The sequence below is a fragment of the Mustela putorius genome, unplaced genomic scaffold (assembly GCF_011764305.1).
Source record: "Mustela putorius furo isolate JIRA1106 unplaced genomic scaffold, ASM1176430v1.1 tig00003853_pilon_pilon_pilon, whole genome shotgun sequence".
Classification (NCBI taxonomy): Eukaryota; Metazoa; Chordata; class Mammalia; order Carnivora; family Mustelidae; genus Mustela; species Mustela putorius.
Genome location: NW_025422005.1, coordinates 6,144,018 through 6,169,520, shown reverse-complemented (window position 1 = coordinate 6,169,520; position 25,503 = coordinate 6,144,018). Strand labels below are relative to the sequence as shown.

The following is a 25,503-nucleotide window of genomic DNA, read 5'->3' as shown; positions in this document are numbered from 1 at the left end:
GGTTCCTGGACGGAGCCACTCCCCAGCTTATCGATAGATAGCCGGATGCCTCTCTGTGTCCTTCCATAGCCAAAATGCCTGGTGTCTCTTCTTATAAGGCCACTAATCCCATCACGTTACCCCCCCATGACCTCCTCTAAGCCTGATCACCTCCCCAAAGCCCCCCTTCCTAATACCATCTCTTGAGACTGAGGGCTTCGAATGGATTTGAGCCGTGGGTGGGGATGGTACCTTCAGGGCATAACAGGCCGTCAGCTACACCTTCAAAATTCCCTTGCAACACCATTTAGATGCGTGTCTGATGAAATAACCAGAGGACAGGAATCTTGGCCAGGCGAGGGTTGGTCTTTGGAACTCTGCGTGCCAGCTGGGGTCAGGACAGGGGTGTGAGATTAGAGCTTGGGTCTCCACTGAACCCCAAGAGCTCTCTCCTGGGGCCAACCATGTCCTTGCTGGCAGAGCTACCTGCCAAGTGAGTCCCTTTCCCAGCTGGTCTTTGGAATTCTGCGTGCCAGCTGGGGTCAGGACAGGGGTGTGAGATTAGAGCTTGGGTCTCCACTGAACCCCAAGAGCTCTCTCCTGGGGCCAACCATGTCCTTGCTGGCAGAGCTACCTGCCAAGTGAGTCCCTTTCCCAGCTGGTCTTTGGAATTCTGCGTGCCAGCTGGGGTCAGGACAGGGGTGTGAGATTAGAGCTTGGGTCTCCACTGAACCCCAAGAGCTCTCTCCTGGGTCCAGCCATGTCCTTGCTGGCAGAGCTACCTGCCAAGTGAGTCCCTTTCCCTCCAGTGGCTTAGCTCTTTAATGAATCCAGGCATCTGGGCACTACAGTACGGGGGGCCCAACCCACGGGCTCCTCAAAACTGGGACCCTCCGGGTTTCTGCAGGCAGCAGGGCTGGGTGCACAGCAAGCCAGGGGAAGCAGCCTTCAGAGTTTGGGGTTGGGAAGGGGAGGCTCAAGGTGTTGGGAGAGAGTTTAATACATCCCACCGAGACTCGAGGGCTTCTGTGGGAACACAAACCCACCCAAGGGTGCCCTGAAAGAGGATGGAGACCCCTGACTCAGAAACGTGGCTGGTCAGCCTTACCCTGGCCTTGCAGGCATGTGTCCCAACGGCCCCATGAGCATGCTAAGGCTTGCACAACCTCCTTTGGGGGTGGGGGAGTACAGAGAGGGGCCCGTGTGGGCCGGGTTCCTCTACCACAGCTGCTGCTCACTATGGTACCGGGGCAGGAAAAAGCAAGATGGGCTATATTCACCTCCAAACAGGGAAATGAGAAAGGTGGCCAGCCCACATTTCTAGCAGCAACATAAGGAAAAGTCCCTTTTCTGTTCTAGTTCTTAAAGTCACATACATGAAAGGGCACCTAGGTGGCTCAGTCGGTTGGGCGTCTGACTCTTGATTTTGGCTCAGGTCATGATCTCAGGGTCGTGAGATCGAGCCCCATCTGCCCTGGGTGTGGAGTCTGCTTGAGGTTTCGCTCTCTCCCTCTCTCTCTGCCTCTCCGCCCCCCCCCCCCCATAAATAAAATAAACCTTTAAAATCATGTACACAATGTGTTACACGGGTTGGCATTATGCTTGGAACATCGTTCAGGGCTCCTCTGATTTAGAGACATCAGATTGTCACCACTTTTATGGCTGTTCGGGGAGGATCTTGGTGCCAGTGACTGGGGGTGGGACTGAGAAGGGACTGGGGGTGGCCACGGCTATGGGGCTCTGCACGTCCCGGCCCCTCCTTTCTGCAGTGCGGGGAAGACTGTCGCCACGAGCCAGGACCTTGGACATGGAGCAGCAGACAACGGCCAGCTCGCTTGGCTCAAACTCTAGAAAGATGACTTGGGGTCCAAAGAAGACTCCGTCTGAGTTTCTTACCGATTCCCCAAGGAGGAGCGGGGATGGGGGTGGGAGGACCGGGAGACCAAGTAGAAATGTGGCTCGTAGGACATCGAATTCCCTGTGGGATGCGAATGTCAGTGACAGCCTGAGCCTGACGTCTCTCTGGGTCCGCTGTCCGCTGGGTCGGGCCTCCCTGGGAGACCAACAGCCCCAGCGATAGGAGAAGCAGAGCCCAGGAACTCTGTTGAGAGATGGGGAGCCTGGAGTCGCTGCCTCCCTTTGGTGGAGACCACACTCAGTGGCTTAAAGACACCCAGCAAGCTGGCAGTCGTTAAGTCTCCCTTCCTGCTTAGTGTCCGGACCCACCGGGCAACTCCAGGGAGCTCAGGCTGTGGACAATTAGCTACAAGCTTAATTGGAAGTCATTTGAAGCTGTATCATTGCATGTCTTTCCCCTCCCTCACCCCTTGTCCCTATAGTGGGAAGTCAGAACGGTTCTTTGAATGTTGTTTCCCAGGGCAAAGGACACCAGGCGATCTCCTGATCCAACTTACCTGTAGAACAGCCAAGCTCTCACCTGGGAAGGTGGGCAAAGGGCTTTCATCTCAATACAGCAGGAAAGATAGAGTCAGGCTCAGTCTGTGGCAAAGCAGCTCGCCCGACCTCTCCGGGCCCCCTTCCTCCCTCAAATACCCAGAGGATTAAATGACTCTAATCTTGGGGGGAGGGAGATGGGGGCAGTCCATTCCAGTCGCTTGACCAGACGCGTGCCAAAGCCCAGGGCTGGTTGCACAACCCAAGCCTTAAACTGTTCACATCCGGGAAAAGCTGGACGCCTTCGCCGACGGCGCTCTCTGCTGGGGTCCGGTCCGTCCACTGTCTGGGGTCCTCTCAGGAGGAGGTCGGGGGATTCTGAAATGACTCTGAAGGAACACAGCTGTCCTCGGCTCTGCAAAGGCCGTGTATATGCTTGCTCAGGCTTCTGAGAATTATTTTTAGTAATTTTTTCCTGGTTAAAAAAGAATAAATGCTCATTCCAGCGTTGCTAGTAATAGCCCAAACCTGGAAACAACCCATATGTCCAAATGCAGTAGGATGGATACTATATCAGCCACACAACGGAATACTATACAGTGATCAGGATGAATGAGCTTTGTGTGAGAATGTTGAGCCAAAAAAAGAAGACACAAAAGGAAGATAGAGTGTGATCCCATGATGTAAAGTTCAAGACAGGCAAACTGTACCCTTTCATTTAGGGATGCATCCATGAATGGTTCCGTTAAAAGCAAAGAAGTGACTGAAGGGGAAGAAAGTTTTGGGGAGGTTTCCGGCATGTTGGAAATATTATATTTCTTGATCTGGGTGGGTTTTGTTGTATCATATTAGATTGTACTTGGCTCAGTGGGTTAAGCCGCTGCCTTCGGCTCAGCTCATGATCTCAGGGTCCTGGGATCGAGTCCCGCATCGGGCTCTCTGTTCAGCAGGGAGCCTGCTTCCCTTCCTCTCTCTCTGCCTGCCTCTCTACCTACTTGTGATCTCTCTCTGTCAAATAAATAAATAAAATCTTTTTAAAAAAATCTTTAAATTTTTACTTATTTGACAGAGAGAGAGAGAGAGGTCACAAGGAGGCAGAGAGGCAGGCAGAGGGGGGGGAAGCACGCTCCCTGCCAAGCAGAGAGCCCAATGTGGGTCTCGATCCCATGATCCTGAGATTATGACCTGAGCCAAAGATAGAGGCTTAACCCACTGAGCCACCCAGGTGCCCCTCAGAATACAATGTTTTTGAAAGACAGATCCAAAAAGGCCTAGGCCTATGATAACCTTTGCCTTTGAAGAATCAAATGCAAAAGCAAACCTAATGTACACTGAAAACCACAAAACATCACTGAAGAAATTAAGGACGACCTAAATAAAGGGAAAGACATGGCTAAGAAGATTTAGTATTTTTACAATAGCATTATCCTCCGCCTCCCCAATTTATATACAGATTCAAAGAAATCTCTTTCTAAATCCCAACTGGCTTTTTTTTTTTTTCTTTTTAAAGAAATGGAAACACTGACCCTCAAAGTGATACAGCATTGCAGGAGGCCCCAAACGGCCAGAGTAATATTGAAAAAGAAAAACAACATTGGAGGACTCAAACTTCCCCATTTCAAAACTCACTACAAAGCTACAGTAACCAACGACTGTTGTAGTGGGAAGGAAGGAAATATAGGTGTAACCTTTCATGAGCTGGGACTAGGCGCTGGGTACTTAGATAGGACACCGCACAGTGACCAAAGGGGAAAAAAATAGGTCCATTGGACATTGTCAAAATAAAAACTTTTGTACTTTCAAGGATATAGCATCAAGAAAGTGAAAAGACAACACAGAGAAGGGGAGAACAATTTGGAAGTCATATAGCTGATGAAAGTCTGGTATCCAGAAATGTAAAGAACTCCTACCCCTCGATACAAAAACAAAACAAAACAAAACAAAAAGAGGCAAGAGATCGCAACAGACCCTTCTCCAGCAAGGATATGCAAAGGATCAACCAACACATGGAAAGATGTCCCGCCTCATGATGACCTAGAGAAACGCAAAGCAAAGCCACAATGAGGCACCACTTCCCACACCAGGATGGCTGGAATCAAAAAGGCAGATGAGAAAAAGTGTTAGGGAAATGGAGAGAAATTGGAACTCTCCTGCATTGGGGGAGGAATATAAAAAGTTGCAGCCAGTTTGAAAAACAGTCTGGCAGTTCCTCAAAAAGTTAAACACAGAGTTACCATATGACCAGCAATTCTATTCTAGGTAGTACCCCCAAAGAATTGAAAACATGTGTCCACACAAAAACGTGTACACAGATGTTTATAACAGCATTACTCATAATAGCCAAAAAGTGGGCTATCAACATCTAAAAATAACAAATGTGGTGTGTGCATGCAATGGAATCTTGCTCCGCATTAAAATAAATGAAGGTATTGATACAGGCTACAGTGTGGATAAGCCATAAAAACGTGCCAAGTGAAAGAAATCAGTCACGAATGAGGATTTAGTATTTTATTATTTGCCCAGAATAGGCAAATCCACAGACACGGAAGGAGGGCTAGGAATCCCTGGGGGCGGAAGGGAGGGGGTAAGAGGAGAGTGACTACTACCAGTTCCTTTTCCAAGTGATGAAACCCTTGGGGAATTAGATAATGACAGTTGCACGGACTTGTAACGGTTGCACAGACTTGTGAATATACTGTAAACTATGGAACTGCACACTCAAAGGGGCCAATTTTGTGGTATGTGAATGGCATCTCAATTAAAAAAAATAAGAAATTTTTAAAGAAGTAAAAACCAATAAGTCGGAAATTAATATTTCACTACAAAAGAAACCCTAATAAGCTTGACTTTACTTTTTGACTTTATTTTTTTTTTAAGATTTTATTTATTTATTTGACAGAGAGAGATCACAAGTAGACAGAGAGGCAGGCAGAGAGAGAGAGGAGGAAGCAGGCTCCCCGCTAAGCAAAGAGCCCGATGTGGGACTCGATCCCAGGACCCTGAGATCATGACCTGAGCCGAAGGCAGCGGCTTAACTCACTGAGCCACCCAGGCGCCCCTTTTTGACTTTATTTTTAAGAAATAAATGAAAACACTCCCTTCGCAAAGCAACCATCACTACCCTGTGAACAGTCCGGGTACCGCTGTACGAGGAAGGATGGTCACACTCCACAGTTGTCCTGCCACTGGTGGAAAGAACGCCTCGGCCCCTCACCCAGCGCACAACACCGCCCACCAGCTGGCTGAACGGAAGGTAACACTAGCCCTAAAAATGTCAGCCCTTCCCTCTCCAGGACGGGACGTCCTAGCCATCTGGCTAGAGCACTGGTGGCCCTGGCGCGGGAAGGGAGCCAGGCGGGGCGCGGGGACGCGGCAAGAGACGTGGGAGCCACGGGGTGGGGGCTACAGGGCGTGGGGGCGTGGCTCGGGATGGACGTTCGGGGATCCAGGCGCCCCGCCGCGGACCACGCGCTAAGGCTACCGGGAGGGCGGTGGAGGGCGCGGGGTCGGGGGCGGAGCTCAGAGGGCGCCAGGGGCTGGGCGGAGCGCGGAGGGCGCCGGGGGCGGGGTCGGGGCGCGGAGGACCCCGGGATCCGGGTTGGGCCGGGAGCGGGAGGCGGGGGCGGGGGGCACCGGGGCCGGGGTCCGGAGACCGCGGGCCGCGGCCGAGGGCGGGCCGCGGAGGGCTTAGGGGTGTGGGGCGGAGCGTGGAGGAGGCGAGGGGTGGGGCGCGGGGACTGGGGCGGGGCGAGGGGCGGGGCGTGGAGGGGGCGGGCCGCAGGGCCGCGGGCCCGGAGGGACCGGGAGTGGCCGGGACGCGAGCCGTGGGCGCGTCTGTGCCCAGACGGCGGCGGCGGCGGGAGCCGCACGCGCGTCCCGGCCTCTGTCCCCGCGGCGCCGCGGCCCCGGCCCCCTGCCCGCCCGGCCATGCCGTCGCCCGCGCCGCCCACCGTGCTGCTGCCGTCGGAGCGCGCCGTGGTGCTGCTGTCGTGCGTGCTCTCCGCGCTCGGCTCCGGCCTGCTGGTGGCCACGCACGCCCTGTGGCCCGACCTGCGCACCCGGGCCCGGCGCCTGCTGCTCTTCCTGTCGCTGGCGGACCTGCTCTCGGCCGCCTCCTACTTCTACGGGGTGCTGCAGGACTTCGCGGGCCCCTCGTGGGACTGCGTGCTGCAGGGCGCGCTCTCCACCTTTGCCAACACCAGCTCCTTCTTCTGGACCGTGGCCATCGCCCTCTACCTGTACCTCAGCATCGTCCGCGCGGCGCGCGAGCCTCGGGCCGGCCGCCTGCTCTGGGCCTTCCACGTCGTCAGGTGCGTGGCAGCGGCGCCTTCCCTCGAGTCCCCGACCCCCACCTGGGACCTGCCTGCTGCCTTGTGGCCCTTGCGCCTTTCTGGCACCCGCGTCTTGGTCAGAGCCCTGGCCGGGGGCGCAGAGGGTCGTGTCTGCTCGTGTTCCGAGGCGGTCGGGGGCCGGCGGGAAGACGCGGGCGGAGCAGTGGACCTGCCCTGAGCATCAGGGCAGAGGGCACCCCTTTGGGCCGGCTACGGAGCCCGAACCTCCCGGAGAGGTGGGGGGCCAGCGCTCAGCCCTCGTAACTTGGAAGCACCTGGGGAGATGGCACCTGGGGAGATGGCGAGGACACCTTATGCCTTTTGACTCCTGCTTCCCTGCGTTCTGGCCATCTCTGCCGCCCATGGGGAGAAGCTCCTCCTTCCCAGGCTGAGGGGGGAGATAGGTGCTGCTCCAGGCTGGAGAGGGCGGCGGTGCCCAGTCCAACCCTGTGCCACAGTAGGTGCGATGCGTTCAGCCCCTCCCAGGCTGGCTACCGGCGGCCAAATGCAGTGCCTCAGCGGGAAGGTTTAGAGAGTATGGTCTTCAGTGTTTTGTCTTTGCTCATCTCTAGACCCAGATGATCTGGACTCTGTAGGGTTCAGAACCGCTGAGGGTGAGGTCAGTGGCAGGGGCTGGTCTGAAAGAGGGCCCCCAGGTGCCTGGAGTCTATGACAGTAGAGTCAATGGAGGGCTTTGCCGGGCCCTGGCATTAGAGGCACCTCATCAGGACACCCTCGCCTGTTGCAGGTCGCCCTTTTCCTGGTGTAATTTCCCCAGTCTGAACACCGATGGTGTCCTGCACTCCACGCAAGGCAGGAATCCTACAGGGCTCGTTGATCCTTGGCCCTCTCCCAGATAAGAGCACCCGGTACTGCCCTAATTATAGGACCTCGCTGTTAAATACTTGAGTGCTTTCCATGGGACTGAGGACAGTCAGCACTTTGGCAGAGACAGGTCACCTGGATGTCACAACGGTGAGATCACAAGCCTGCAAGAGTCACTTGACCTCTGGGGCTCAGAGCTGCTGGATGAATGCCAGCTGGTCCGTGGGAAGCTTAAGTGACCTGCTCCTCAGCTGTTCATGTCATAAGTTTTTTAGGGAGCCAGACAGGGCCTCAGATGCTGCAGAGACCCCCCGGGGCCCCCTTTCCTCCCCTTGCAGCTTCCCCTGCCCCCCGTCGCCCTGCTGGCCTCTGTCTATTTCAGAGACCCAGTCCTGGGCAGTCTGGCTGGGCGTACACCAGAGTTCACATACACTTGAGAAGGAGCCCCAGACTGGACCTTCCTTTGCCAAGAATCTCTTCTCTTCCCCCCCTCCCCCGCTCTTAAAAAAAGAATATTTATTTATTTTTTTATTTTTATTTTTTTTTATTTTATTAAGATTTTATTTATTTATTTGTCAGAGAGAGGGAGAGCAAGCGAGCACAGGCAGACAGAATGGCAGGCAGAGGCAGAGGGAGAAGCAGGCTCCCTGCCGAGTAAGGAGCCCGATGTGGGACTCGATCCCAGGACGCTGGGATCATGACCTGAGCCGAAGGCAGCCGCTCAACCAACTGAGCCACTCAGGCGTCCCAAAAAAAGAATATTTAAAAGCAGTATATTTTTTAAATGATGGAGCGAGTCTGATACATCTCCTGTAGAAAAGTATTTTCTAATGAACCTGAGTTGGGAGTTTCTTCCTTTCAGTCCTAGGGGTGTTTTCTGTGATGCTGGGAAGAGGCCTTCTAAGAAGCCAATTGGGAGTTGTTCATCTTGTCCTTGGAATGTGATCCATCAACTTCTCAAAAAAAATTACCAGGCTGCCTGGGTGCCTCAGATGGTTAAACCTCCAACTCTGACCTCAGCTCAGGCCTTGATCTTAGGGTCGTAAGTTTGAGCCCTGCACTGGGATCCACACTGGACAGGGAGCCTGCTTTAAAAAAAAAAAAAAAAAAAAAAAAATTACCTATATCCAAGGTTCAAAGGGAGTTTGATAATTTGTTCTCTGGTGTTCCCTTTCAGAAGTTAGCTCTCAGCACCTTGCTGGTCTAAGAGAATTGATAGAAAACCCGTCTGACAGGATCATTTATTGACCTAGATCCTCCCAGGCCATAATGCTAATGACCTTGCTGAGGGCTCTCCAGTGGCTTTCTTTGGAGTATGAGTTTATAATGGTTAAAGACCTGTTGGCCTGAGAAATCTCATCTTCAGACAGAGACTCCTCAGTCATCCACTTTTAACCAGCTCAGCCTACTGAAGATCAGTTCTCGTCAAACCTTCAGTCTGGGAAGGCATTTTAAAACGTGACAACGCAGAGATTGAGAATGTCTGTTGGAGTTTTTATGAAATTATTTTTTTTTAATTTATTTATTTATTTGACAGGCAGAGATCACAAGTAGGCAGAGAGGCAGGCAGAGAGAAAGGGGGAAGCAGGCTCCCCACTGAGCAGAGAGCCTGATGTAGGGCTCCATCCTCGGACCCCGGGATCATGACCTGAGCCGAAGGCAGAGGCTCAACCCACCGAGCCACCCAGGCACCCCTGAAATTATTATTTTTTTAAGATTTTATTTTTAAATGATCTCTACACCCAAATTGCTGCCCAAACCCCAAGATCATGAGTCACATGCTCTACCGACTGAGCCAGCCAGGTGCCCCTAAAATGTTTAAAAAAACAAAAAACACAAATATCCTGGTAAATGGCCAATGGAGACATTGCGACAAAGTGTCAGAATGGTTCATAAATATATAGGGGAAAGTTTCTCCCATTAGTAGTCAAAACAATACAAATTAGAACAATGAGGTACATTTTCTTATTAAATTGGGAAAAAAGTAGGAAAGCAGAATACTAATTCGATAAATGCTGGTAAAACTGTTATTTTCCGACATTGTTATTGGCAGTGGAAACTGGGATAATCCACATAGAAAGTATCTGGTTTGTACCCTTTGATCCACTAATCCTATTTTTAGGGACCTCGTCTAAGGAGATAATCCAAAATACATTCAAAGCCGTAGATACAAAGGAGTTTTTGTGGAAATTTGGAAGCAACCTGAACGTCCAAAATATAGGGGAACAGAGGGTTACTAACCGTACCCCACAGGAAACGTTACGTAGCCATCAATACTGGCTATGAACATGATAGAATGTTAAATGGAAAAAAAAAAAAGCCATCTCTAAAACTGGACCACGGGAAGCAGGAGACCAGGTAGGATCCTACACCACACCCCTTCCCAGAAAGGACTTGCACGATGCACGACCCCCGCAGGCCCCATCGTAATACCTGAGCAGGTTCCCTTTACAGAAAGACTTTTTTTTTTGCCCACTGGGGAAGGAAGGCAACTTAGACTTTAGGCTCAAGGAAATGGTATTTTATCATGAGTTGCGTCTGGCTCCAGAGTTCTTTCAAAGTGCCGGTCCATTCTTGAGCTCATTGGCCACCAGTAGTCTTGTGCTGGGCAGGATGGTCACTCTCTAGTCACAGCTCATGAGATTTGCCTGAGCTCACGAAGCCGTAAATGGTTATGAACTCCAAGGGTCGGTTCTCCATTTATGATCTTGTCTTGTCTCTTGACCTGAGGATAATTCTTAAGGTTGGGATATCATAACACAATTTATTTGTAACTTTCCAGATTTCTGCCGTTACAAACATGGTATCACATTGGCTTCTGTCTTCCGTGTTTATTTTTCTGGAGCCATTTAAGAGTATAGAGTGATGACTCCAGAACCCCTAAATCCTTTGATGTTTTTCCAAAGGAAAGGGACCGTTTCTTAGGTGAACACGTACACCTTCCAGAAGCAGGACAATGGTGTCACCCAGAACAATGCTGTTATCGGAGAGAGGACTTTACAAGGATGTTGTCTGTCTCCTGCCAGTGTCCCCAGTGGCAAAGGGACACCCTTGGCTTGTGTCTGACTTAGTTGTCCGGTCTCTCTCTTGTCCGGCAGTCCGCAACAATTCTTTTTCCTTGGTGTTTCAGGACACTGACGTTTTTGAAAGGCGCAGGCCTGTGGTTTTGCAGAAGGTCCCTCTGCTGGGCTCCCCCGTGCTTCCCCACAGGTGGTTTCAGGTTCTGCACGGGGACTGGAATCTTTGCATGGCTTCCTCCGGGGACTGGAATCTTTGCATGGCTTCCTCCCTGGGGACCTGGATTTGTTCTGCCTCTGGGGGCAGGAATTCTGATCGCCTGGTGAAGGTGTTTCCTGCTGGTTTTACAGGGTAGTTACTGTCCTCCCTTTTGGTAATGAAAAATACCTAGTGGATATAAAGACCTTCCTACTCCTCAGATTTTACCCACAAGGTTAGCACATGTCCAATCTGACAGTATTCTGAAAGTGAATTTCCTGTTTTTTTTTGCTGCCTTTATAAGGTTGCGTGAGAATACCTAGCATCCAAGGGAAAGTCCTGGGTTAAGACGCCCCTCCCTGTCCACTGACCATGAGCCGTGGAGGCAGCCTGGTACAGACCCCCCTGACCCCCGTATTTCACAGTCATGTGCATGTGCATCTGGGAGCATTCATGCTACTCACTTGAGAAGATGTCCAGGAGCTCAGGGCCCCCATCCCCGGACCAGGCGTTATGGGGTGTCCTGTGAGCAGGGGAGAAAGGCTGGGCTGGGGGCGAGCCTCATTGCCTCAAATCAGAAGAAAGGGTTCCAAGCCAGCCAGATGAGGCAGTCATAGGCTTTCTCCAGGCACCAGGTGGGAATGGGTGTGGGCCTGACCCATGGGCCCACCCACGCTCTGGAGGTTTGCTTGGGGATTCTAGGGGAAGAGTCTGTGGTTCCCAAGTTCTCCATCAAGACCGCTGCTGCAGGGAGTGGGAAGTTCTAATGTAGACAAAAGGGGAAACACGGGGCCAGGAAGGGGAAGGTGCTCTAAGCTCTTTGACAGGGAACTAGCTCACTGTGGGGCCCAGTGACGAGACCCCAAGCAGGTGTGTCCAAATGGGGGAGGCACGTGGCAGCTGCCGGAACAGCACCCCATGTCGCTCAGGGCTCCCCAGAATGACGAGAGTTGAACTGGCTTTGCTTTTGCCCCCTGAGAAATGTTCAGAGGCCACTGCTGCCTTGTGAGGTCTCTACGTGGTGTTTTGTGTGCACGGGAAGAGGCTGTGAGAGAGAGAGCAGGGGCTGCCCTTGACCCTCCGACCGGCTCGGCCGGGACCTGCGCCGTGTCTCTGAGCGCGGCGGGTGGCTTCCCGATGCCCACCCACGCTGGGCCTTCGGGGGTGTGTGCTTACCAGTTCCTTGGCACACCCCACTCCCTTCTGTGGCTGGTGCCACAGACTGACCTCGTGGTGGCCTGGCCAGTGGCTGGCCGGTTCCCTGAACTTCTCCCCCGACCTACACCTCTGCGCCACACTCAACAACAAGTGCCCTTTGTTCGGGGAAGAAACCTCCGGGCCGCTCCCGGCCTTGTGAATCCTTCCACCAGGCCTGGTTCACGGCAGCCGCACTACGCTCTGGGCCCAGCTCTGTCTTGCCCCCAGGAGCTCTCTAAATTGGCACATTGTTGCCCGATGGTTTTGTTCTCAAAGCATTTTCTTTTCTTTCTTTTTTTTTTTTTTTTTTGAGTTGACCTTTAAGGCTTTCCATAGACCACCCAGCCCAGGGGCCAGGCCCTGCTGTTTGGGGGAGAAGACCCTTCTGTTTCTTTCCCAGCAGGTGCCCACCCCCTGGTGGAAAGATCTGTAGGTGGAGTGAGGTTTGGGGTGAGGGGGAAGTGCGAGAACCTGACAGTATGGGAAGGAGTGAGCAGACCTGGTAGCCTCAACCCCGCCTCCGTGACCCTGGGGCAGAGGTTCCAGAGACCGCGGGCGGGAACATCCCCATCGGAGCAGAGCCGGGGACTCCGAGGGAAACCCAGAGCATCACCGTCCAGAGACAAGCCCCCTCCTCGGGGACACCGGGTAGATGCCTGGGAATTCGGGTACCAGGGATGGCTTCCCGGCCACCTGGCTCACCATGTGGTGCTTCTGGTCCTGCTCCTCTGGAGGAGACTGAAAACCAAAAAGATGCTGGGGCGCCTGGCTGGCTCAGTCAGAAATGCGTGCGACCCTCCGTCTCAGGGTCATGAGTTCAAGCCCCACGATGGGCATGAAGCCTCCTTTTAAAATAAATAAATAAATAAAAATAAAAACAAAAGGATGTCACGTTCCAAAGCAGAGCTCTGCTCGTGAGAGACCTGACTGGCTTTTTGTCAGTTTACCTTTTTCCCCTAAGCTTGCTGAGGGACCCCACCCGCTCTGTCAGCCCGGCTGTGGTGGGGTCCCTGGGCAATGGGCACCTGGGTCTCCCTTGCAGTTCGTAGAAAGCCTCTCTTTGTCTGTTGGGGCTGCCCTAGCAATGTACCACAGCTGAGTGGCTTAAACAAGAAAAGTCCATTTTCTCACAGTCCTGGAGGCTGGAGGTCAGAGATCGAGGTTGACAGGGCTTTCCTCTGAGGACTGTCTCCGTGGCTTGTAGGTAGCCGTCCACACCCCATGTCTTCCCATGGTCTTCCCATTGTGGGTATGAGAGGGGGGCTCCTGATCTCTTCTTATAAGGATGGTGGTCGGGCTGGGTTAGTGCTCACCCTCCAGAACATTCTATTGGTCACTCTAAAGACCCCCATCTCCACCTACAGTCAGATCCTGAGGTACCAGGGGTTAGGACTTGAGCACAGGAATTTGTTGGAGGGGGTACCCAACTCAGCTCTTAACAGCCTTTGAGGGCAGATGAAGCCGACTTGGGGTCTGACCTCGGTTTCCGGGTGAACCCAAGGGAGGGGCGTGGACATTCGGAGAAGGCCTCGGTATCCCTCCAAGTGGGGGACTGTGCTCCGAGTGTGGTCTCCCAGGCTCCCTCCAACCCGGTGACCCCAGCGCTGCTTCTCCTCAGTCTGAGTCACAGGTTTGGAGAGAAGGGGACCAAACACCGTTCACAGCATCCCCTGCACGGGGTCCCGTGGCTTCCTTCAGCAAAGCTGCCAGTTCAGTCTCTGGTTTCAGTCCTGAGTGGGGCACCCTCTCCTCCAGCCGTCTAACCCCATCTCCCCAGCCCGGCTTCGTCCGGAGCCTCTGAACATTTGAGCTCAAGGCCCAGCATCTCCTAATGTGCATGGCTCTGGGGCCACCTTGACAATCTGAGATCTAGAAGGTGGGTCGCGAGCCTCGAGACGAGGTAGGACAGCTCCCTGGCAGGTCTGGTCTGGCCACATCCCGGCATCAGGGTGAGCCTTCGAACCACATGTTTTCTAGGTCATAATCAGCTAAAGTCCTTGATCTTTTTCATGTGCTATTATTCAGTGATATTGCTTTGGATTTTGTTAATGTTTTGGTTGCTGGCTTCTCTGGGGGGAGGGGGAAAAAACTATTACATGGTACGTGATGGGAGATGGAAATATGCATCTCTGGAATGCAGGGATCGTGTCCCATGTCTCTGTGAAATGCTTTCTAGATTCACGGTGCCTACAGCTCAGGCTGGCCCCCTGGCCGGAGCATCGCTTGGCTTACCTGAGGTTGCCAAATATACTGACTTTCTCCTCACTCTTCAGATGGAGAACCTTGGGGCATCTTCAGCAAATTACCTTTTTTCTATCCTCAGTCCATTGGCGTCCTGGAGCCAGCTGGGGAGACCCAGTTATTAAATTTTAGGGCGTTTTAGGAGCTGATTGCTAAATATAATCGTTAATAAAAACTAAATTAATATAAACTTATAGTAAGTTGTATTAAAAAGTAGTAAAAACAGGAAAAACTACGTTTTTAAAAAGATTTTATTTATGTATTTGAGAGAGAGAGAGTGCAAGAGCATGAGGCGGGGGGTAGGGCAGAGGGAGAGGGACAAGCAGACTCCCCGCTGAGTGTGGACCCCCGAGATCATAACGTGAGCTGAAGGCAGATGCTTAACTGACTGAGCCACCCAGGTGCCCCACTAAAAACTACATCGTAATTACTTTACTATTATCTGTGAATTATTTACAACTATTATATCCGTGGTATGGAAATACGGTCAGAAATACTGTACATCTGTCTCCAGCCACGTGTGCTGATGGCTTGAAATTAGTCCTAGGGGGAATATTTGCCCTGTGGAGAATGGCAGACATGACAGATGATGGCTTGGTTGGTTGTTCTGCTGATTGTGTAGAGCAGAGGTCAGCAAACTTTCCCTGTAGAGGACCGGAGCAGGTGTTATCTGCTATTGTCACTGTTCGACTTCTGCCCATGTAGCCTGAAAGCAGCCCAAAACAATACACAAAGGGATGAGTGTAAACGAGGCTGTGTTGCAATACTTTATTTAAAAAAGTAGAAAGCACACTCCAGCCAGATTGGACCTGAGGGATGGAGTGTGCTGGAGCCCTTCTCTAGACTTCAGGTGATGGAGAAAATGTCAGTAGCGAAGATGATACTTAAAAGGGCTGCTTGTGTGAACTTCAGAGGTGGTACCCACACGGGGTCCGGCGGGAACCCGGGTATTCAAGGGGGTGAGAAGAAGTGGTATCCTGGAGCAGGAAAAAAAAAAAAAAGAAAGAAAGAGAGAAAAGAAAAAATACTCTTCCAGGGCTGGGAAATGAGTATTTGCTCCCACAAGGAAACCACTCCCTGGTCACCATTTGTCTCGTCCCTTAGGTCTTCCTTTTTCCACATGATTCTTATATGGGAAGGAAAATGAAAACACAACCAGCTTCACGTCCTGAAACGACTTTCATTTCATTCCAACCAACACGTCCCGTGAGGCTCAGGTGGCTATCCGGAATCCGCCACTAGGATCGCAGCGTGTGGTGTGATTACTTGCAGACTGGGTGCCTCTGGGTGCCTCTGGGTGCCTCTCGTCTTTCCTATCTGTTAAAGTAATAAATGTCCGTGTGCAAGCATACATCTGTGCACACGCACACGCGCACAGATATGTCTGTGTGCGGAACCTGTTGCTACGCGTTACCAGCACCACAGCGCCCAGCCCCACAAATTACAAGTCCGGCAGAGCCTGCTTGGCTGGGTCCGTAGACTCTCCTCCCTCCCCCTCCATTCCCACCCCTCCCCGGTATTACTTCTTCTTACCACCTCCGCTGAAATACCTCTCGAGCAGCTTCTGGCCACACGTGCTTAGATTCAAATAGTGACTCTGATTGATCAGCCCACATTCTTTTTTTTTTTTTTTTTTTTTTAAGATTTTATTTATTTAACACAGAGAGAGAGAGATCACAAGTAGGCAGAGAGGCCGGCAGAGAGGGGGGGGATGCAGGCTCCCCACGGAGCAGAGAGCCCAATACAGGGCTCGATCCCAGGACTCTGAGATCATGACCTGAGCACAAGGCAGAGGCTTAACCCACTGAGCCACCCAGGCGCCCCAATCAGCCCACATTCTTAACCCATGAAAGCCCTCTCTGCCTGTTGGGACTTCTCTCTGGCTATTTCCCAACATAAACTTGGCTCCAGGTGCACCCAAGTCAGAGAGAGGAAATGCATCACTTTGTAGATTTCTTACCCCGATGAGAGCCCAGAGTCACGAAATGGGGTTTGTCTCCGGATGGGGCCCAGGTCTCCTGCGAGGGCCACCAAGATGCTGAGGAAGGAGAAATCACTGCCTATGAGTCCGCTCCCTTCTCCTGCATGTCTGCCCTGTGCGCTTCCTTCCAGCCCCGAGGGCGCCCCTCCGCTCCCGGGCAGCCCCCTGCAGGGTGAGCTGCCCTCCACACCAGGCTTTTTTTTGGTCAGTCGGTTGCAGGGTTCCTTGGAGGAACCCAGTAAACCATACAGTGATGAGTGCAGTTTTAGTACCTTAAAAGCCTTTTACTTGGGCGCCTGGGTGGCTCGGTCTGTTAAGCATCTGCCTTTGGCTTGGGTCATGATGCTGGGGTCCTGGGATCGAGCCCCACATCGACAGGGGGTGGGTCCCTGCTCAGTGGGGAGCCCGCTTCTCCCTCTCCCTTTGCTCCTCCCCCCTGCTCATGCTCTCTCTCTCTCTCAAATGAATAAATAATCCTTAAAAAAATAAATAAAAGCCTTTTACTTCTCTTTCAATGACAATGACATCCTTGCAGCAAATAGTTAAGGAGTGAATTGGGGAAGGTCCTTGCTTGGCTCCCACCAGGCGCCAGGCGCTTGTTCTAGATGCCGGAAAGCGCAGGGCACCTGCCCTCACGGAGCTCATAGCTGGGACATACATTGTCTCCAGATCCCAGGACCCCATGAATCGTTAAGTGGTGACCCTGTATTATGACAAAGCAGTTTGACACGAATCTGTATCACCTTCACAAACAAGTAACCAATTAGATCAAGCATTTAAAATGGACAAACTCCTGGGGGTAACTTGGTCCCTTTCTCGTAACCCTTTAACTTCTGTGGGTTTGTTGTCCCTTCTGTGCCTTTGTGATGTCAAGGAGAACATTCCCACCTCCGCTGAGGGGGGAGAGTGGATGCGGAGGGTGAGGTAGCTCTGCCTCCTGCCCTCATCTGGGCCCCCAGAGGCCAGTATGGGAAGGGGAGCGGGTCAAATAGGCACTCCATTCTGAAAGTGCCCAACGCAGAGTCCTTCCAGGCCCGGGGAGTTGGCTTTCTCTGTCCCGCACAGCCCCGCAGCATCTGGAGAACCTGATTGAACACAGCACTTCTACTCATTTTGGCAAGACTAACATGCAGCTGTGGTCCCATCATTGTTCTAGAACCTTCTCTCAAAAAGAGTTGTTCCTGGCTGGCTCCGTCAAGTCAGGGCATGCAACTCTTGATCTCAGGGTTGTGAGTTTGAGCCCCAGGTTGAGGGTAGAGATTCCTTAAGTAAATTTTTAAAAATTAAAAAAAAAAAAACACCACTGTTGCTTACCCAGAGCTCTCAGCATATAACTGATTTCTGAGCTGAGTGTCTCATCGATGACAGGGTCCTGCTTATACATGGCCTGTCCTCTAGCGACTGACCTGGGCCATGGCTCCCAGGAGCAGAGACGGCACAGGCCCTCCAGGCCGGAATCCTGGGACGTCGGACATGACTCAGGACCGCAGTCAGACTCACTGACATACTTACCTAGTCCCGGGTTTCAGCCATGTTCCCCTCAGTTTATTCCCATAGTGACCTGCTCTCTTCTAGACACCGTGCCCGTCCCCACTTTGTGGAGAAAAACACGTGTCGAGGCCAAGTGGCGTCAGGGCCAACTTGGATCCTGCTTCTTGCCTGGCAGCCCAAGCTCTGAGCGCCCCCAGGGTGCCCACGAAGCCTGTGTTTCCCCCTGGCCTGTGTCAAGTGCTTCGCAAGCAGACCTGTGCGGGGACACTGGGAAGCTCCTTGGGGCTTGGCATTATCTGGCCGTGTTGCCATCAGGGGAAGCTCTTGAAAAGTCAGCCTGGCGCTGCCCTAAGAGGGGGTCCCTGTGCCTGGCCTGATGCTTTAGAGGCCCCCCCTTTGATCTTTGCCAGGAATACCCCTTCTCAGAGAGCAAGGAGCCCTCAGGTCCGGAGAGGTGTCTACTACCCAAGCCCCTTGTCCCCCTTCTAGATCCTGCTGCAGGTGCGCGGGACCCCGGAAGTCCCTGCTGCGGCAAAGCCAGGCTGCCAGGGTGTAGACCCCAGACCCAGGCGGCCAAGGGGGCTGTTGGGTGAGACACAGGCGCAGGCCACCCTGGGGGCAGGAGGGAGCCGCCCTCCCCGAGCCGCAGCCTTCTCGCACCCATCTCCAAGAAGCCCAGCAATTCTAAATTACAACTCAGCCTCCGAAGGGCTGGGGGGGTGTGGGTCCAGGCAGGAGGCCAGGACATCCCTGTGTCCTCTGCCCCCGGCTCTGTGACAGTAGGGTAGGCCTGTGGGGCTGGGGCAGAGCGGTGCTGGGGGCGAGGGCAGTTGAGGACCAGTCGAGGACCCCTCCCCCACTTTCTCCAGGGATGCCGTGTGGTCCGGGGTTTGGGGGGGCGGCCCGTGGCTTTGCCCCTTCTGGCTCTGCTGGGAGCAGGGCCTGACCGCGGCTGCCCCGTGTGCCCGTTGTCCCTCAGCTGGGGCGTCCCGCTGGTCATCACCGTAGCCGCTGTCGCTCTAAAGAAGATCGGCTATGACGCATCGGACGTGTCCGTCGGCTGGTGCTGGATCGACCTGGAGGCAGAGGACCGCCTGCTGTGGATGCTGCTGACCGGGAAGCTCTGGGAGATGCTGGCTTACGTCACGCTGCCTGTGCTCTACTTCCTCATCAGGAAGCACATAAACAGGGCGGTAGGTGCCTGCGGCCGCCCCCTCCCCAGGCCCCCAGACAACAGCTCCGGGTGGCCGTGACACCCTAGCACCCGATGCTGGGCTCCGCCACTCAGGACAGGCCAGGGGGACGCCCCATGGCCATCGGGTTTGCTAGTTATGCGGTCCTGGAGGGAGTGGGTCCTGTCGCTCTCCGTTGTGGACAAGGAACCAGAGGCCAGCAGAGGCGAAGGGGCTCCCCAGACTCACCCAGCCCCTGAGGCCCAGGCCCTGTGCGCGGCCTCTGGAAGAAGAGCGTCCAGCCTGTGATCTGGGCACAGGCCTCTACTGCCCCCTCCTGGCAGGCCTCCAGGCTTGCGCCACCTCCAGGGGAGAGCATCCCAGCAGTTGAACTGGGATGCCCTTGAGAGACGGGAGCTTGGGCTTTTGTACTGCGACACGGACGCCACACCGCGTCCCCTGTGGCCACTGAGCGTGGGTCATACACGTAGACTCTTCAGGGTCTCAGGAGCTCAGAGAGCAAGAGCTGGGCTGGCTGGAAAGTCCAGGCAAGAATTTTTTTCCTCTGACAACGTGGCCAGATGATTCCTTGTCCTTAACTGCGTGGCTGACAGGTCGCGGGGCAGGGGGGGGGTGTCCTGCGCGGGGACAGGGCGGGAGTGCCGAGGGGGCGCGTCTGTATCCGGGCCCCAGGATGCTGCGGCCAGCGCGTCCGTGTCTGTTCGGGGCTTTGTCTTTGCCCGTTTCTCGGGGGCTGAAACTGCAGGGGCATGTGTCCCCTGTCTTGGGTCTTCCGCGGCATCCTGTGACATGGCGGCCGTTTCCGAGTTTGTGGGGTGCTCCCCACGGCTGACTGTGCTCCTGCCTGTGGATTCTGGGTCTAGACTTCAGGTTCTCTTTGCACTCAGAAAGTCCACTGCCTCCCCACCTACCCCCACCCTCTTCCGATACCGCGGGGCTTACCAACAGGCCTGAAATCTGTCTTCTTGCTGGTCTCCTGCCTGGGCCGGGGGCACCCTTCTTGGCTCCTTTTTTGCCCTGGGAAGGTTCTGGATGCCCAGGCTGCCCCTCTGCAGCTGCTCTTCTGTGGGCCTCTCTTCTTCCTTGGCCTTTGCGGAGAACCTGGGGCCGTGCGTGGGAAGCCAAGGGGAGAACCAGTCCTCTCTCACAGCTCTGCAAGTGTTTTCCAGAAAACGGGAAGACTAGTGGGCAGGGAGGTGTAGGGGTTGTTCTCTGCCTCTAGCTAGGAAGGAGAGCTAAAAATAAATCCCTCTGGGTGGCTCTGTTGGTGAAGTGTTGGACTCTTGGTTTCAGCTCAGGTCATGATGGCGGGGAGGAGGAGGGGGATCAAGCCCTGAGCCAGGCTCGGTGCTGAGCGCAGAGTCTACATCAGATAGATGTAGACTTTCCCTTCCCCTCTGCTCCTCCCCCGACCCCGCCTCTGCTCATGCACCCCCTCTCTAAAATAAACAAAAATAAAATTTTTTAAAAAGATTTTTATTTATGGGACAGAGAGCACAAGTAGGGAAAGCAGTAGGCAGAGGCAGAGGGAGAAGCAGACTCCCCACTGAGCAGGGAGCCCGATACGGGGCTCGATCCCAGGACCCTGGGATCATGACCTGAGTCAAAGGCAGACGCTTCACCAACTGAGCCACCCAGGCACCCCAAAAATAAAATCTTAAAACAAAGAAATATAAGTGAACTGGAACGAACTTTGCAAAGAAGAGGACAGCTGCCCTGCTCCCCTGTGCGCTCACCGCACCCCTTCCAGGCTGCTCTAAGCCCCAGGGGAGGAAGGCAGGAAGCAGGTGCTGAGCAGGGCAGCCTGGGTATTCACAATGTCGGTGTTGTGACTTCTCCCCTCACCCAGGCTGTCACAGGACACAGGACCAGGCTCAGAAACACATCTCTGTTATGAGCAGTTGCACCTTTTTTTTTTTTTTTAAGATTTTGTTTATTTATTTGAGAGGAAGAGAGAGAGACAGCGAGAGCAGGGAGGAGAGGGAGAAGCAGATTCGCCGCTGAGAAACGAGCCTGATACGGACCTCAGTCCTAGGACCCAGGCACCGTGACCTGAGCCAAAGGCAGATGCTTAATAACTGAGTCACCCAGGGGTCCCTGCATCTGTTTTTACTAATTCAGTTGAGATCTGGAAATGGAGCTTCCTGCCTTCCTCTCACTGAAGGGTGTTCCCAGGTAGGGAAGCCCAGAGCCTGTGCCTGCTCACCTTTTCTTCTGCCCCAGTTTTGGATGGAGCCCCTCCTTCATAGCCTTTGCCCTGGGGGAGCTTGCATTCTAGAAGGGGAGGGCAGGACGATAATAAGTAACAGGCCTGATAAATAAGGATGAATGCCATCTAGGAAGAAGGGTGGTAAGAGCTACCAAAAAAACGGGCAAAAATAAAGAGCAGAATCTGGGGACAGGGCTACCTGGGAAATAACCTATGCACTTGAAATGGGATTGTCAGGAGGCCTCCTCCAGGGGGCGACATTGAGCAAAGGAACGAAGAGGGTGAGAGAGTGAGCCTCCAGGCAGATGGGAAACAGCACTCCAGATGGGAACAGCTAGTGCAAAGGCCCTGTGGTAGGGTGTGCCGGGGGGAATCTGTTTGGGGAATAATGAGGAGGCCTGTGTGGCTGGAGTAAATGAAGCAAAAGCAGCAAGCATGAGGTCAGAACTAGAGTCTGAAACCTTCAGGTAGAACTGAATCTGACTTAGGTTTCCAAGGAACCGCACTGCTTCCGGGCTAAGAATAAGACTGCAGCGAGAAGGAGTTTGGATGTGAGGGCGATGGAGGAAGACAGCTAAGACAGACTTGCCGCTGCCCAGAGGAGTGGTGGTGGCACTTGGACCGGGCTGGTGGCAGTGGCAGTGGACAGGGCATCGGGGTTCTGGCTCTCTTTTGAAGGTGGAGCCTGCAGATCTTGGCCAGAGGAGGGACGTGGGTGGCAACAACAGGAGAGAGTTTGCGGCCCTGGGTACCTGGAAGGATGCGGGTTTGTTGGCCGAGGTGGGGCAGTGCATGCTAGGCCTGGGGGTGAGGATCCTGCGCGGTGCCCTGACACCAGAAATGTCATCCGTGGCTCAGACCCCCCGCATGGGGCTGCGCAGCATGCAGTGGGGTGAGGGCGGCAGGGCAGCCCGCCGCGCTCACCCCTGTTCTCCGCATCGCCTACACAGCACGAGGCACTGTCGGAGTACCGGCCCATCCTCTCCGAGGCACACCGGCTGCAGCGCCACGCCTCCGTGGCCGACAAGAAGCTGATCTTCATCCCTCTCATCTTCATCTGCCTCCGGGTCTGGAGCACCGTGCGGTTCGTCCTGACCCTCTGTGGCTCCCCGGCCGTGCGGTCACCAGTGCTGGTCGTTCTGCACGTATGTGGGCCTGCCCTCCCCGGCCCTTGCCTCTTCCCTGCCCCCACCCCCAGCCCGGGAAGGGTGTGTGCTTCCCAATGCACTGGCTGGCAGGGATCCTGGTTCCCTGCCTGAGCCGGGGAGCCTTAGTGAGAGAAGGGGGAAGGGCGGTGAGGCTGTCCTACGGCCCAGGAGCATGAAAGGGTCTCCAGGGGCCTGGGAGTGATCCTGGCCTTCCAACCCCAGAAGGCCTGCACAGGGGGTTGCAGACCAGCCTCAGCGGGGGGAGGACAGGTTCTGGGGTCCGCAGCACTTCCCAGTCTCCTTCTGTGGGCACGTCCGCCCCCCTCCAGCCCTGGCACTTGTGCCTCTCCTCTTCTCCCCAACAGGGTATCGGGAACACGTTTCAGGGCGGCGCCAACTGCATCATGTTCGTCCTCTGCACCCAGGCTGTCCGAACTCGGCTCTTCTCCCTCTGCTGCTGTGGCTGCTTCTCCCAGCCTTCTGCCGAGAGCCCGGCTGGCCCTCCCAAGGCTCCTGCATCCTCCAAGACAGGAGAATCTCAGGGATCCGGACACACCCCAGATGAACTTCCAAGCACCTGAGCTTGCCCCTTCCTGGTTCTGTGCACAGGTGCTGCCTACCTGGGGACACGTGCTTCTGTGAGTCCCAGCCGCAGAGAGTGGGGCAGGCACCCACTGGTGCTTGAAACCTTCTGCTTTTGAAGCTCTTGACCCCCCTTGTGGGGGAGTGACCACAGACTCAGCTGCTTCTACCTCCTAGACCCTCAGGTGGCACAGCCCCACTCCCACCTGTGTCCTGCTGCACGCAGGGGCACTTGCCTGCATGAGGGTCGGCAGTGAGATCGGTACGAGATCACTGTCAGGTTGCCTACTACAGGGCCTTTGCACTAGCTGTTCCCACAGCTGACCACACAGCACTGTTTACAATTCGAGGGACCCACACCTAGGGGAAAAGCACAAAGAGATATATATGTATAACATGCACCCGTCCTAAATAAAATGCCAGGGGTTACCCCAGGTGCGTCCCCCAGTTAGATGTCTCGAAGCTGATTTTTGGTTTGTCAGAACATTGAGATTTCCCAGCTTTTCTTGGATAGCTTTGCTGGCCAGCAAAAGAGCCAGTTCCCTTTAACTAGGTGGAAGGTTCCCATGAGGTTTCTGGGCATCTGGTCTCTTTGGGACGTCCAGATCCAACCCTCGATGCAAATTGCACTTGACTTGCCAGTCTAGGCTAGAACCCAGACTCCTGCCTGCCTCCACCAGTCTCTTTAATACCCAGTTCCCTTCTCCTTCGCGAGAGCTGGAACAGGGACAGGAAGAGGCATTGCAGGGAATCCCAGTGGATGTTGGATGCCTCCTAAAGACTGGACGGGCGAGCTGGGGAGGGATTTGGCTGATTCACTTCCTGGCTTAGTTTTTCCTAGGCAGGTGACCAGAGAGTTGGTGAATGACCCAAATAACAGATTCCTCTAGAAGGTGAAACTTTGGGGAGTGGGTTGGGTGAAGTGACACACGCATCATGGGGTGATTATTTACATTTAAAAGAAAAGGATAAAAAATAAACCCGTATCTCTATAGTCATGGCTCTTCCACCAACTTTTTCCTGTTCCTTCAGAAAAACGTTTCTCTATTAAGTCACGGAAGCCACTGGCTAAGGTGGCAGGTGTTAGTGTCGCGGCAGGCGGCTTGGGGAGGAAGAGTACAACTTCAGCCTATCCATGTCCCTCCCCTGGGTTCGGTCAGAACTCTGCCAAACCGAAGTGATCTTCTGAACCAGTAAGACGTTTCTGGATTAAAACCAGCGCCACCATACTGTGGATCCCCATTTTATTCTCCAAACCAAAATCTGTCACAGGAAGAGAGTCTGAAAGAAAGAGTTGTCAACAGAGCTATATCCAAAATGCTCATTTTTGGTTTCCTTTTTTTTAAGTTTTCTTTATGAAAATCAGCAAGTGGTGATCATCCCCCTTACGACTCACGGTAAGCCCTGGGTGACCCTACAGAAAGCTACTTGCTGGTAGGCTGAGCTCCTTTTTTTTTTTTTTTAAAGATTTTATTTATTTGTTTGACAGACAGAGATCACAAGTAGGCAGAGAAGCAGGTAGAGAGTTGGGGGTGGGGAGCAGGCTCCCTGCTGAGCAGAGAGCCCGATGTGGGGCTCGATCCCAGGACTGCTCATGATGTGGGGCTCGATCCCAGGACCGCTCATGACCTGAGCAGAAGGCAAAGGCTTTTACCCACTGAGCCACCCAGGTACCCCCCCCCTTTTTTTTAAGCTTTTAGGTAAGCCAATCTCCTTACAGAAATGGCCAAGGTAAGAGGAATCCAGGGACTCCCTAGAGACGGTGGGTCTTAACCAGTTATGATCATGGGCCCATAGCTGGTTAAGACCGTCACGTTAGCTTCTGGGACGGAGCCGACATTCCGGAAATTGCTTGCTGCAGGAAAGAAAATGGTTCAGAGCTGAGTTAGCCTGCGGGCCCCGAAGCCTGCGGTGAGAACAAAGCCTGCTCGGAAGAGAGCCCCAGAGTCTGGCTCAGCCGGCAGTGCTGGCTGCCCGGCCCGGCGCGGCTCCCACAGGACTGGCCAGGCCTGGAAGTCCGCCGGCAGGCCGCGGCCAGGGAGGCCTGGGGGCAGGAGTAGGGGCTCCAGAGAATCCCTGGGCCTCTGGGGACCCCTCCGGTTCTCATTCCTCTCGTTTGATGCCCCTGCTGTGTGCTGGCTGCTTTGGTCAGAACCACCCAAAAGTGACCCCCTGGTCAGAACCACCCAAAAGTGACCCCCGGGCTTATTCCCATCTCAGCTTCCCCGGCTGCCCGGCGCGTTGTCGTTGTCTGCGGAGCCCAGATGTGTTACTGTGGTTGGTGGAGACACGTGGGCCCGAAAGGGGTGCGGTCGGCGGGGGCGGGGCAGAGGCGGAGCTGAACCTCTGTGGGGTTCAAAACTGGAATGTGGTGGGATGAAGTCGTGTCTTAGGAGCCCAGGAGGGGCTCCTGCTTCCCATCAGAGCTTGGCTCGGCCCCGGGGGTTTCTTTCTCTTCCACCAGCCCTGCTGGCGACCCTCCCCTGCGGCCTCCCGGCGCAGGCACGGGCAGGTGCTGCCGCCCCATCCGGTGTCCTCAGCCCGCCGCCCTCTCAGGCATTTTCTGAACCTCGGTCTTTGAGTCAGGCACGTTCTGCCTCTCTGTGCTTCTGAGCTCTTTATGTTTGTTTGTTTGTTTTGTCTTTGAATAAAGAGTATTAATTGGCCTGGGGTTAAGGGTGCAGCACAGAGCTCCTCTTATGTACACGACAAGAAG

At 54.1% G+C, this 25,503-nt stretch overlaps 1 protein-coding gene across 1 annotated transcript; it reads left to right on the top strand.

The window, feature by feature from the left end:
* The first annotated feature begins 6,146 nt into the window (after window positions 1-6,146).
* Window positions 6,147-23,781, top strand: GPR157 (G protein-coupled receptor 157). Its single transcript, XM_004768766.3, has 4 exons — window positions 6,147-6,683; window positions 18,635-18,848; window positions 22,008-22,202; window positions 22,571-23,781. The coding sequence occupies exons 1-4, from the start codon at window positions 6,301-6,303 to the stop codon at window positions 22,784-22,786; spliced, it is 1,008 nt and encodes a 335-aa protein (XP_004768823.2). The 5' UTR covers window positions 6,147-6,300; the 3' UTR covers window positions 22,787-23,781.
* The last annotated feature ends 1,722 nt before the right edge of the window (window positions 23,782-25,503 follow it).